Source organism: Heptranchias perlo, chromosome 30, assembly GCF_035084215.1.
Source record: "Heptranchias perlo isolate sHepPer1 chromosome 30, sHepPer1.hap1, whole genome shotgun sequence".
NCBI lineage: Eukaryota > Metazoa > Chordata > Chondrichthyes > Hexanchiformes > Hexanchidae > Heptranchias > Heptranchias perlo.
This window is the reverse complement of record NC_090354.1, coordinates 27,104,446-27,118,337: the sequence shown is the minus strand read 5'-3', so window position 1 is coordinate 27,118,337 and position 13,892 is coordinate 27,104,446. Positions and strand designations below refer to the sequence as shown.

Below are 13,892 nucleotides of genomic sequence, written 5' to 3'. Positions count from 1 at the left end.
TGGCTTAATTGTCCAGCTTTATACATTGAACATTGGGTTAAAATATAATTTTCCTCCCTCTTCTCCTGAAAGCACTGTTCAGCACGGGCACCAGTTGGGATCCCTAGTGAACATCCTTCTTGTTAACCTAGACGGTGAGTGCGGGGGAGTTTTTCGAACTGCAAAGGGCATTACAGTCGGCAGGTACACAAACACTTTCTGTTGACCTTTATTTAAAATGTTCTTTCCCACGCCTTCCTTGGCTCTGCCTATGCCACATGGCATTCCCTCTGCTACCACTGGAAATGATCAGATAGAAATCCAGGTCCAGCTACTCTGTGATGCAGCTGCTGCAAAATCAGCTTGCTGCCTTTTCTTAACCTTTTCTTTGTGGAGCATCATTCAGGTGTGAAGAGTTAAAGAATACCGATCTCACGTTAGGTCAGATGGCACACTATTTTAGAAGAATAGAAGCGTCAATGCGTCTATGATTCACTGCTGGAGTGAAGCTGTATCCCTTTCATGCTGCAAAATCAAACTGTTGTTAAGTAAACACAGAATGAGGTTAATTAGAGTTTAACGTTATTTGGTAAGGAATTTTGTACATTGCAATGCTCTTGTAAATTTCAGACTTTATGCCAATTACTGGAATACAATTTATGAAGTGAGTCTCCCATTATTAAACCAAACAAAATTCATACAAACCACAGTCAACTTTACATCCTTTCTATTGAGTTAATTTTAGTTGATTTGCTAAGTATTTTTGTATATCTCCTGATGACATCAAGGATCCTAAGTAGGACCATTTAAATGCAATGGAGTTAAATTAACACAGTGCGAGGATGACCAGATCTTTAGTAACCAGGTCCTCAGAGAAATTCAGCTTCCTCACACTGTCAGACTCAGTATTTTCTCATCCCAGGCAGTTCTCACCGTGAGATCACCACGCAATTTAAAAACAAAAATAGTCGTAGACCAAAAGCATACAGGGTCATTTTTTTAAAAATGTAATCATAGTTATGTGCAACCATATAGATGGAATGACTGCCCTTTAATGTTACGCATAATATATTTGACTCAAAGCTAAATATTGGTTTGTGTCAATAAACTGGTTGAAGAAATGAGACAGGGTGACATTTTTAAATGTATTAAATGGAGCTTCTCCAATAGCTCACTGGTTAATCTAATGAGCAGCTGAGCCAAACTGACCAAGAAAGTTCCATGTTTGATCTCTGGTCTGTGATGTTACCTGTGACACCAGTAAGGGTGCTGCAACTTACCTCAGTGTTACTGGCCTGGGCTGGGGAGAAGAGACAGAAAAAGAAAAAAATCAGACACAGCGCCTGCTCCTGATCACTATCCAGTGATCCCTGCTGGAAGTGCATGAGTATGAAGACTAGATCACGCTCAATAGTGATGTTACCCATTGTCAAATAACTGTACAACTGTCGCTATCCAGGCTAATTTGTGAAGAGGAGATACCAGAGGGCACCCATGGAACCATGTCCCGGCAAGGAGTCAAGGCCTTCAGGGAAGGGGAAAAAAATGGTAAAAGAAGGAAAAAAATTTAAGCCAGGGATTGACAGGTCAGTGAACCTTCTTCCAACAGTTCTTCACCCAACCACCCCTCTTCCCTGAACGTTGACACTCATCCTTCCTGTTAACGGACATTACGATTTGGAATTTCTAGGTTTTCCTACATGGAAACAGCTGGCGGAGTTGAACACAAGAGATAGTGGAGGAAATGCAAGGCTGCCAAATTCATTAACTGCGTCAAAGCCAACGGACAGTTTTAAAGGTGGGACATTCAGAGGAAAGATTGTGATTATTTTGAATTTTAAAACCGCCTCAAATACTCAGTGCGAGGCTTAAAGTAGTTTTTGCATTTTCATCAGCATTTTGATTCTCTGAACTTACCGCTCTTGGCATGCAAGGCAATTCTTACTTTGCAAGCCCAAAAATTTTGCATGCCTTAAAAGAGCTGGACGCCACAGCTTAAACTGCTAAAACAAGTCTAGGTTTGTAGTAGTTAGTTTAATCATAGATTTATACAGCACAGATGGAGGCCATTCAGGCCACTGTGCCTCTTTGAACGAGCTATCCAATTAGTCCCACTCCGCTGCTCTTTCCCCATAGTCCTACAAATTTTTCCCCTTTGATAAGTATTTATCTAATTCCCTTTTGAAAGTTACTACTGAATCTGTTTCCACCACCTTTTCAGGCAGTGCAATCCTGATCACAATAACTCACTGCATTAAAAAAAATCTCATCTCCCCTCTGGTACTTTTGCCAATTACCTTAAATCTGTGTTCTCTGGTTACCGACCATCGTGCCAGTGGAAACAGTTTTTCCTTATTTACTCTATTAAAACCCCTCATAATTTTGAGCTCAATAAATTGTAATTTTTTTTTTTACTAATATTCAACACTACCACAGCCATCACCTTAGAATCATCTCTTCATTGGCTAGGCATCATGCCAGAGATTCCACGTAAACTGGAGAGCCCAGATATTTAAAAATCTGGGTCAGTCCATCTCAGAAACGACAATTCCTCAATTTCCTCTGAAAGCACATATTCCAACAGTATGGTGCCTTAACTTGTATCCAAAGAAGCACAATCTTCAATGTAGGTCATGGCAGTGGGGAGAGTCAGCACAGCATTAGGTCGATATAGAGGGGATCAGAAAACGACACTCCGCACTCCTTTTCTAAATACCATCAATATACCAACGTACAAATTTGGACGTGGCTCAGAATTCAGCACAAAGATCAAGTAAAAGGGAAAATAAGGAACAAACCTGATAAATCCCCACCAAAATAGAAAGATACAGATTTAGCACGAGTCATTGGTGCGCTAATGTTGGCGGAGTTGATCATAAGAGATAGTGAAGCAAGTGTATGACAGGCATGTGGGGAAGTACAGAAAAGGTCCAGACAAATGAACAGCTTGTTGAAACCCATTCTGGTAAGATTCTCCATCTCTATCGCAAAGGGAAGGAGCAGTCAATTGTCATTTCTTTTCTGCATCCATATTGTTGTGGCTGCTCCTTATGTCTGAACAACATTAGGCAAGCAGCGGACATTCACTAGAAAACTTCCTATAAACGAGGCCGGCTTCATCTAGAATTAAAGCCTAAACTTCTACCTTAAATCTCAGAATCACAATTAAATAGAGAAATTGTTTTGCAGGAGGCATAATGGAACTTAGCTTCATCTTTTAAAAACAAATACACCAGTGTGGTACAGAGCCCTACAGACCAGAGGACTCAATCCCTGGCCAGTGCCGAGTCAGCAGGGTCAGGAGTTTGGCCGCTGCTAGTTACAGTCCCACTGGTCTAGGGAAGGGAAGAATATAAATCAAGCAAGGCCTCCAGATTGTGATCGCTATTCAGAAACTGCTGCTGCAGAGTGCACGTGTGCATAGAATGATGGGTGAGAGCAGGATTGGGCTCAGCTGTGACCCCATCCAGGGTCAAATAGCCTGTCGACACTCACTGCCTCGGCTCGCATATGAAAAGTGCCTTGGAGGAATGAACAGTGCTAGTGGAACCAGCCCAGCAAGTCACTGCCTTCAGGAGACATAGGGAGATTTTTCTTTTCAACAAAGAATATTGATATCCCAGCTTCACAGCAGATGTGAAGCCTTTAGTTTATTTTTTGGGGGGGGTGGGCGGGGGGCGGGTTGGGAAAAGTGAAGAGACTAATTTTGGTGATAATTTACAGTAAATAAAATTAAGAAAGCCAGCCAGGCCAGTGACCTTGACCAACCTGCTCATCTTCTCTAAAGAAATGGGGGGAATGGCACAGAACTCAACCTTGACAGGGTTATCAACATTATCCAATTTCAAGGGGAGGGAGGGGGGGGGGGGGGGGGTAGAACTTTTAAACAGCCCTGTTAAATATGCTTGGATTGTTTCCAAGATCATGGGAGGCTCGCAACTATAAATCGCACGTGAAACTCCCTAAACTCTCAACTAATTCTCACTAGGTCAGATGAGATGAGGCTACCCAGAGGGACACCACAAGAACAATCCTGCTCATCTCCTCAGCTGCAATACATTGGCTGGAGGGCTCCTGGTTTATTACCATGCTCACTATAGCCGATACTGGGCAAATCTAATTGTACGTTTCACTTGTTGAGTAAGAAGACAGTCCAGTTCCTTTTTTGTCCCAAGCCTGGGAATTTTTACATTTGGGCGAGGATTGTGTTCCAATTCAAGGACTTCAATCCATTCCTCGTGGGAATTTTGGGAGGATACAGCTTCCTTTTTCCTCCTGAAGAAAAGGAAATGTTACCAAAAAGGACAAACACTGTGGCTCTGTAAAAATAGAGACTTGACAAAAAAACAAAAACAAAATGTACATTTTAAAAGTGCCATTCTGGCTGAATTCACAAGCAAAAGGTCAGAGCGATATACCACTTGGAAGCATGTGTAGCTCCAGTCACCTAATCATAGGAAAGCTATCATTGTCCTTGAGAGGTAGAGGGGCAAGCAACAAATATGGTTCTGGGTAACAGAAATTTAATTTATAAAAGGTTTACAACTTGCACCTTTAACATGGAAAATGTTCCAAAGCACTTTACAGGAGGAAAAAAAATAGGAATAGATAAGGGGGTGGGCTCTGAGCCACATAGGGAGAGATTAGGAGCAATAACCAAAAGATGGATCAAGAAGATGGGCTTTAAGAAGGTTCTTAAAATTGGAGAGAGGGGTGGAGTGGTTAAAGGAGAGTGTTCTAGATAGTAGGGCCAAGGTGACTGGAAGGCAAAAGATGGGGTGAAGGAAGTGATGGATACACTAAAGGTCAGAGTCGGAGGACCGACAGGTGCGGGAGAAGATACAAGGCTGAAGGAGGTCGCAGAGATAGGTGGGGTGAGGCCGTGGAGGGATTTGAGGACATGGATTTTAAGTCCAATGCATTCAGGGACTTGGAGCCAATGTAGGTCAACGAGGGTGAGAGATGAGTGGGACTTATCACAGGACGGATATGGGTGGCTAAGCTTGAACACTAAAAAGTGACCTAAATGATGTTTTGAAGGCTATAAAGGGTATTATTAAAGCTGATTCAGGCAATTTGTTCACTTATGAAGAGTTCAAATGCCAGGCAACAGGAGGACGAGCAAGGAAAGTCAAACAATACGCTTTCACCAAAGGACAATAGACCTCTCTAATAAGTTACCAAGTAAGGCTGCTGAAACAGATGTTATAAATGCTTTCTTGAGGCAATTAGATGAATTGCTGGAGAGGAATTGAGGGATATGGTAAGAAGGCACAAAGATGGGGTTGACCTGTTCCTGAAAGTTCTTATGAAAGGCCATTTGGCCTTATCAACTCATCCTTCCACAGATCACGTACAATTTGCCTTGTGAAACAAAAACAGAAAGTGCTGGAAATACACTACAGGGCAGCTGTGTTTCCAGAATTTTCTTTGCTTGTTTCCAATTTTCAGCTTTATTATTTGTACAAATTGACTTAGCATGGATTTGATCCAAAGGTAGAAACTCCAAGATAATGAAGCAGTCCATGGCTATATGCAGCAAGACCTAGTCAATATCCAGGCCTAGGCTAATAAATAGCAAGTTACATACGTGCCATAAAAGTGCTAGGCAATGTCCGTTTCCAATAAGAGAGAGTTTAACCACCTCCCCTGGACATTGAATGGAATTACCATCACCAAGTCCCCCACCATCAACATCCTGGAGGTCACCATTGTCCTAAAACTCAACTGGACCAGCCACATAAATGGCTACTTGAACAGGTCAGAGGTTGGGTATCCTGCTGCGCATGGCTCACCTCCTCAAAGCCTCTTTCACCATCTACATAGCACGTCAGGAGTGTGATGGACACTCTCCACTTGTCTGGACGGGTGCAGCTGCAACAACACAAGAAACTTGACACTATCCAGGACAAAGCAGTCTTCTCGAATAGCAGCTTATCCACCACCTTAAACATCCACTCATCAAGGCTTCTTCAGCAGTACCTCCCAAACCCATGGGCACAAACACCTAGGACAAGGGCAGTAGGTGCATGGGAATACCATCACCTCCCAGTTCCCCTCCAAGTCACACACCATCCTGACTTGGACATATACGGCCGTTCCTCCAGTCACTAGGTCAAGAGCCCGGAACTTCCTGCCCAACAGCATTAGGGGAGCACCTTCACCATATGGACTGCAGCGGTTCAAGAGGGTGGCCCACCAACAATTTATCATGGGCAACTAGGAGTAAATGCCAGCCTTGTCAGCAATGCCCATATCCTGAAAATGAAAGACTCAACAAGTGCCAATGACTTGTTGAGATGATATAAGCCAAAGAGATGTCCTTGGAATGTGCTCTTGCAATCAGTCTGTTGAGGCCAGAGAATGCTTTTCTAATCTCCCAAATATTGGCTTTGTATTAGCTTTCGGCATTGCTGTTAACGAGGTTTTTAAACATAGCAGAAGGTATCAGATAGGCAAAATGGAAGTGATGTAATATTGTGCGGGCCATTTTAAGCACATCAGTAGTGTAACATTAGAGACAGCAAGTGGGAGGGATGGAGAATTGCAAAATATCAACAGGCACAAACTGCATAACTCAAGTGCTGAGGCACAAGGGAATTATACCATTATATAAGCATTGTAATTTTTAGAACTCTCCTTTTTTAATCCATACACAACAGATTTCATGTTGAATCATTAGATAAAGTCAAAGTTTGCCTCATTCCTTGGTAGGTGTATCAATATTGTATTTCCTACTTTACAGCAAAAGCACTTTTCAAAGGGAAGCAATGGGAAGACTAATTGGAGTCCCATTTACCGGTAGGTAGGTCCACTTCTCAGGCACACAATACAAAACTGACCCAGTATCTCCAGCCGAAGGGAGGTATCATCAAATGGAAGCACTGGGATTACTTTTGAAGTAAAGCAAACTGCTCCTTTAAACAGTTTTGGCTCATTTCAAGTAGATTAACCTGTGCAGAAATAGTTATGATCTCACATCCTGGTGCAATGATTCCATTGGTGGTCTATTGCAGAAATAATCCATTCAGTGTAGCCCACTGCTGTTGACACAATACATGTTGTACATCTACAGAACAGCTGATGGTGAATTACAGGTGTGCAACATCCCAAATTGATTAAGGATCAGTATGCTGTCTACTGGAATGATCCCAAACCAACAATGGATCCCAAACAGCTGCAACTCATTCATCAGCTGATTTCAAGGTTTCGAGGCAAGTACATGCACGATACAAACGCAGTATACAAAACCTAAACCATGAGATATTGATGTAGCAAAATACAACACAAAGCTACAGAGAATCTTGTGAATAAAAGAGCTATCTTTATAGCTCCACAAGAGAATGAACTTATACATAACTGGATTGCTTATGGCTGTTCCTCCATAGAAAACAATACCCTTCACAACACATGATTTTTGTACAGCTCTGAGAAATACTGCTTGTAGAGGTGTCAGTGTGAGTGCAGCCTGGGTAATGTAGTGTATTAGACAACAACTTGCATTTATATGCTTTTAACATAAAAAACATTCCATGGCACTTCACAGTGGAGACAGATAGGAGAACGGACACTGAGCCAGAGAGAGATTGGAAAGGCCGACCCAAAACTTGGTTAAACAGATAAGTTTTGAGTACGCTTTTAAAGGTGGAGAGAAATCGAGAGGCAGAGGGGTTTAGGGAGGGAGTGCCGCAAGGTAGGGGCGAAGCAGCTGAAGGCTCGACCGTTAATGGTGGGGCGAAGAACGGGGAGCACAAGAGAGCGAGCGACAAGAGACCAGTCAGAGGACCAAAGGATGAGGGAGGTGACATAGGGCCAGAGGAAGTTGCAGAGATAGGGTAGAGTGAGGCTGTGGAGGAATTTGAAGAAAAGGAAGAGGATTTTAAAATTAATGCATTGGGGTAAAGGAAGCCAATATAGGTTAGTGAGGATGGAAAGGGGGAGTAATTGGCAAGTGAGGCTTAGCGTAGGATAGGATAGGGACTGCTGCAATTTGGAGTTTATGGGGGATGGAAATCTGGCAAGGGGTGCTTTGGGATAATTGAGTCTAGAGGTGACAAATGCATGAAGACTGGTTTCAGTGGCAGAGGGACTGAGGCAGGAAATGTTGTGGAAATGGATGTAAGCAGTCTTGCCGATGGAGAGGATGTGGGGTTTAAAGCTCAGGTCTAGGTTAAATAGAACACCAGGGTTTGGCACCGTCATTGATTTTGGTTTCACATCCAGCAGACCGAGGAGGTAAAATTCCCCACTGTCTGCTGGCTACAAGATGTGAAATGAGTTTGGGCAGTTTCAATCATAGTTCCTTTTAGAAATGAGCCAAATGCACAAAACCGAACCCAACTTACAGCAAAGTGGCAATCCTGCTCAGAAAGACTTGTATAGAACATAAGAAAATGCTGTTAAAATGGGAGATGCTATCATCAGGCTGGGGCAGACTAGAAGGACCTTTACCTCTAACTACGATATACCTGGAAGAGTCTGATTCTGATACTAGACACCCAAAATGGAAAAGATTTCATTCTACAGCACTACCATCCTTCACCCAGATGAACAGAAAATTTGCAACCAAAAAAATGTACTCCATAAAGAATAAAACATGTTCTCGTTGTGACTGCAAACTGTGTTTCAATATGGATTATTAGAGCTTAAAAACCAGAGAACCGGTTTTATACAGTTTGAATGAACATCTCGAATCAAGGTGTTCCTTTCATTTTCATTGCTAAAACTGGTAGAACTTCCACAAGGTTACACATTAATTTACAAAGTCTGCATTTCAAAATACTAACAAGTTTTAACGTCACTATGCAATTCTTTTGGAACTTAATTTTTCAGTTACAATTCATTTAACACAGTATCAAACTAAAAGAAAGTAATTTCTTGTAACATGTAATGAAATAAAATTAATACAAATCACACATACAACAACACTGCTGGTTAAGTCCTGTTCACCTTGATCTCTCTGCAGGGAACTTGCGAATTAACCCACACTACTGGTTTCTATGGAACTGGTATCCCATTCGCATTGCGCAGGAAAGAAAGGTTAGTGTTACTTTAAACGTGAAAGCTTTGCAGTTCAACAGCATTATTGCTTTTCATTTAGTTTCATTATGAACCTTAAAAAAATTGAAATTATTTTCTTAATCAACCATCAAGCCATTTCAGTCGTTCAGCAAAATGAAGCAATTGCCTATTTTCCAAATTTATAGTAGAGGCAGATTTAGAGACTTGTGACAACAGAAAATACTGGACATGTGCAGGAGAATAACAACAACAACTTGCATTTATATAGCGCCTTTAACGTAGGAAAATATCCCAAGGCGCTTCACAAGCGCATAATCACACAAAAATTTTAAAAGAGCCAAAGGAGGAGATATTAGGACAGGTGACCAAAAGTTTGGTCAGAGAGATAAGTTTTAAGGAAGATCTTAAAAGCAGGAGAGGTGGAGGGATGGAGAGGTTTAGAGAGGGAATTCCCTCCAGGAATCTGCAGGAACTGTTCCATAATCTATAGAATTTTGGAAGATGACAACTAATGCATCCACTATTTCCATGGCTACCTCTTTTAGTACTCTGGGATGCAGATTATCAGGTCCTGGGGATTTATCAGCTTTCAGTCCCATTAATTTCTCCAGCACCATTTTTTTTACTAATACTAATTTCCTTTAATTCCTCCTTCTCACTAGACCCTTGATTCCCTAGAATTTCTGGGAAGTTATTTGTGTCCTCTTCCGTGAAGACAGAACCAAAGTATTTGTTTAATTGCTCTGCCATTTCCCTGTTCCCCATTATAATTTCTCCTGTTTCTGACTGTAAGGGACCTACATTTGACTTAACTAATCTTTTTCTTTTTACATACTTGTAGAAGCTTTTACAGTCCACTTTTATGTTCCTTGTAAGTTTACTCTCTCACTCTATTTTTCCTCTCAATCAATCTCTTGGTCCTTTTTTGCTGAATTCTAAACTGCTCCCAATCCTCAGGCTTGATACTTTTTCTGGCAACTTTGTATGACTCCTCTTTGGATCTAATACTATCCTTAATTTCTTTTGTTAGCCATAGTTGGGCCACTTTTCCTTTTGTGTTTTTGCACCAGAAAGGAATGTATAACTGTTGCAATTCATGCATTCGTTCCTTAAATGTTAGCCATTGCCTATCCACCGTCATGCCTTTTAATGAAGCTTCCCAATCTATCATAGCCAACTCACTCCTCATACCTTCGTAGTTTCCTTTGTTTAGATTTAGGATCCTAGTTTCGTATTGGACTACTTCACTTTCCATCTTAATAAAGAATTCTATCATGTTATGGTCACTCTTCCCTAAGGGACCCCGCACAACAAGATTATTAATTAAACCCTTCTCATTGCACAATACCCAATCTAGGATAGCCTGTTCCCTGGTTGGCTCCACAACGTGCTGGTCTAAAAGAACCATCTCGTACAAACTCCAGGAATTCATCCTCCACAGTATTATTGCTGATTTGATTTGGCCAGTCTGTATGTAGATTAAAGTCACCCATGATTACTGTAGTACCCTTGTTACATGCATCTCTAATTTCCTGTTTAATGCCGTCCCCTACATTACCACTACTGTTTGGAGGCCAATAAACAACTCCCACCAGTGTTTGCTGCCCCTTGGTGCTTCTTAGCTCCACCCAGACTGATTTTACATCTTGATTTTCTAAGCCAGTATCCTTTCTCACTATTGCTCTGATTTCATATTTTACTAAAACCACCACCCCACTTCCTTTTACCTGTTCTTCCTAAACATCAAATACTCTTGGATATTCAGGTCTCAGCCTTGGTCACCCTGCAGCCATGTCTCTAATTGCAATTATATCATATGCATTTAAATCTATCTGCACTGTTGCTTCATCTACCTTATTACGAATGCTTCATGCATTCAGATACAGCGCCTTTAGATTTGTCTTTTTAACATTTTTAGACATCTTAACTGTTTTTTGTTCTATGGCCCTATTTGTCTTATTACCATTTTTTTCTTACCGGGCCCTATTTGTTGTCTTTTGTTTGTACGCTCTGTCCCTATAATTTCCCCTTGTGAGAGAGACTAGAACTAGGGGACACAGTTGAAAAATAAGGGGTCTCCCATGTAGGACAAAAATAAGGGGTCTCCCATGTTCCATCCCACCATCAAGCTCACCATGGACTACTCCTCAGAATCAGTTTCTTTCTTGGACACACGAATCTCCATCAAAGACGGGCACCTCAGCACCTCACTCTACCGCAAGCCCACGGACAACCTCACGATGCTCCACTTTTCCAGCTTCCACCCTAACCACATCAAAGAGGCCATCCACTATGGACAGGCCCTGCGAATACACAGGGTCTGCTCAGACGAGGAGGAACGCGATGGACACCTACAGACGCTGAAAGACGCCCTAGTAAGAACGGGATATGACGCTCGACTCATCGATCGACAGTTCCGACGGGCCACAGCAAAAAATCGCATAGACCTCCTCAGGAGACTAACACGGGAAGCAACCAACAGAGTACCCTTTGTCGTCCAGTACTTCCCCGGAGCGGAGAAACTACGCCATGTTCTCCGCAGCCTTCAACATGTCATCAATGAGGACAAACACCTCGCTATGGCCATCCCCACACCTCCACTACTCGCCTTTAAACAGCCACCCAACCTCAAACAGACCATCGTTCACAGCAAATTACCTAGCTTTCAAGAGAACAGCGTCCACGACACCACACAACCCTGCCACGGTAACCTCTGCAAGACATGCCAGATCATCGACACAGATACCACCATCACACGAGAGGACACCACCCACCAGGTGCATGGTTCATACTCCTGTGACTCGGCCAACGTTGTCTACCTCATACGTTGCAGGAAAGGATGCCCCAGAGCATGGTACATTGGCGAGACCATGCAGACGCTGCGACAACGGATGAACGGACACCGCGCAACAATCGCCAAACAGGAGGGTTCCCTCCCAGTCGGGGAACACTTCAGCAGTCATGGACATTCATCCACCGACCTTCGGGTAAGCGTACTCCAAGGCGGCCTTCGAGACACACGACAACGCAAAATCGTCGAGCAGAAATTGATAGCCAAGTTCCGCACCCATGAGGACGGCCTCAACCGGGATCTTGGGTTCATGTCACGCTACACGTTACCCCACCAGCGAACAAATGTTATCTGTTTTTAATATAATGGGTCATTTGCTGGCTTTCTCTGCCTTCCGGATGTTTCTGCCTCTCTCTGTTTTTTTTCCTGTTTGTTTTTTTGTTGAATGTGTATTCGGGGGTTCTGCAGGTGACACCTCTCTGTCTGAACACGGTGATTGCCTTGGCAACGGGCAGTTGCAGGGGCATTCTGTAAACACCATGTATTGTTCTATATGTATAAATGCGTAGGCTTCGAGGAGCTCCTGAACATTTACCTGAGGAAGGAGGAAGCCTCCGAAAGCTTGTGAATTTAAAATAAAATTGCTGGACTATAACTTGGTGTTGTAAAATTGTTTACAATTGTCAACCCCAGTCCATCACCGGCATCTCCACATCATGTAGGACAGAGATGAGGAGAATTTTTTTTCTCTCAGAGGGTCGTGAGTCCGTGGAACTCCCTTCGCCAGAGATCGGTGGAGGCAGGGTCATTGAATATTTTTAAGGCCGAGTTAGATAGATTCCTGATTAACAAGGGAGTCAAAGGTTAGAGTAGGTCGACAGGAAAGTAGGGTTGAGGTCGCAATCAGATGAGCCATGATCTTATCAAAAGGCAGAGCAGGCTGGAGGGGCCGAATGTTCCTAGATTCGGCCCATGGTGCCTGTCCCAGCTCTTTGAAAGAGCTACTGATTAGTCCCACTCCCCTGCAAAAAATAAATTCATTTTCAAATATTTATCCAGTTCCCTTTTGAAAGATACCATTGGATCTGCTTCCATTCAGGCAGTGCGTTCCATCTGGAGCATTGCTACTGAGGGAAGTCCAAGGAGGCTCTGGAGGCCTCAGGCCCCGTGTCTCCGCCGTTCTCGGCTCCCCCTCCCCTTGGCGCCCGCCACTTACTTATTGGTCTGGTGGTAGAGCGACTCCATCGTGGGCGCGGGCAAGGCCCCGCTGACTCGGTAGCTGAGGCCGGGGGGGGTGGTGGTCTCGGGCCCGGTTCGGGAGCTGAGGCCGGGGAGCTCGGGGGCGGGCTCTGTAGCTGAGGCCGGGGAGCTCGGGGGCGGGCTCTGTAGCTGAGGCCGGGGAGCTCGGGGGCGGGCTCTGTAGCTGAGGCCGGGGGGCTCGGGGGCGGGCTCTGTAGCTGAGGCCGGGGAGCTCGGGGGCGGGCTCTGTAGCTGAGGCCGGGGGGCGGGTTCGGGAGCTGAGGCCGGGGGGCGGGTTCGGGAGCTGGGGGCGGGCTCTGTGGTTGGGGCTCGGGGGCGGGCTCGGTATCTGAGGCCGGGGAGTCTCGGGGCGGGCTCGGTATCTGAGGCCGGGGAGTCTCGGGGCGGGCTCGGTATCTGAGGCCGGGGAGTCTCGGGGCGGGCTCGGTATCTGAGGCCGGGGAGTCTCGGGGCGGGCTCGGTATCTGAGGCCGGGGAGTCTCCGGGCGGGCTCGGTATCTGAGGCCGGGGAGTCTCCGGGCGGGCTCGGTATCTGAGGCCGGGGAGTCTCGGGGCGGGCTCGGTATCTGAGGCCGGGGAGTCTCGGGGCGGGCTCGGTATCTGAGGCCGGGGCTCGGTATCTGAGGCCGGGGAGTCTCGGGGCGGGCTCGGTATCTGAGGCCGGGGCTCGGTATCTGAGGCCGGGGAGTCTCCGGGCGGGCTCGGTATCTGAGGCCGGGGCTCGGTATCTGAGGCCGGGGAGTCTCGGGGCGGGCTCGGTATCTGAGGCCGGGGAGTCTCGGGGCGGGCTCGGTATCTGAGGCCGGGGAGTCTCCGGGCGGGCTCGGTATCTGAGGCCGGG

The 13,892-nt window shown here is 44.8% G+C and overlaps 1 protein-coding gene across 2 annotated transcripts in view; it reads right to left on the bottom strand.

Annotated features, from left to right (window-relative positions):
• The window catches only part of gosr2 (golgi SNAP receptor complex member 2), a 53,742-nt gene extending 40,122 nt beyond the window's left edge, over nt 1–13,620 (bottom strand). The window contains exon 1 of one of the 2 annotated variants that reach the window (XM_067969105.1): nt 13,008–13,620. In XM_067969105.1, coding sequence (XP_067825206.1) covers nt 13,008–13,036 — 29 coding nt within the window. In that variant the 5' untranslated portion in view covers nt 13,037–13,620. The remainder of the gene's footprint in view (nt 1–13,007) is intronic. The other variant, XM_067969104.1, reaches the window with a different exon arrangement.
• Between the last annotated feature and the right edge of the window lie 272 nt (nt 13,621–13,892).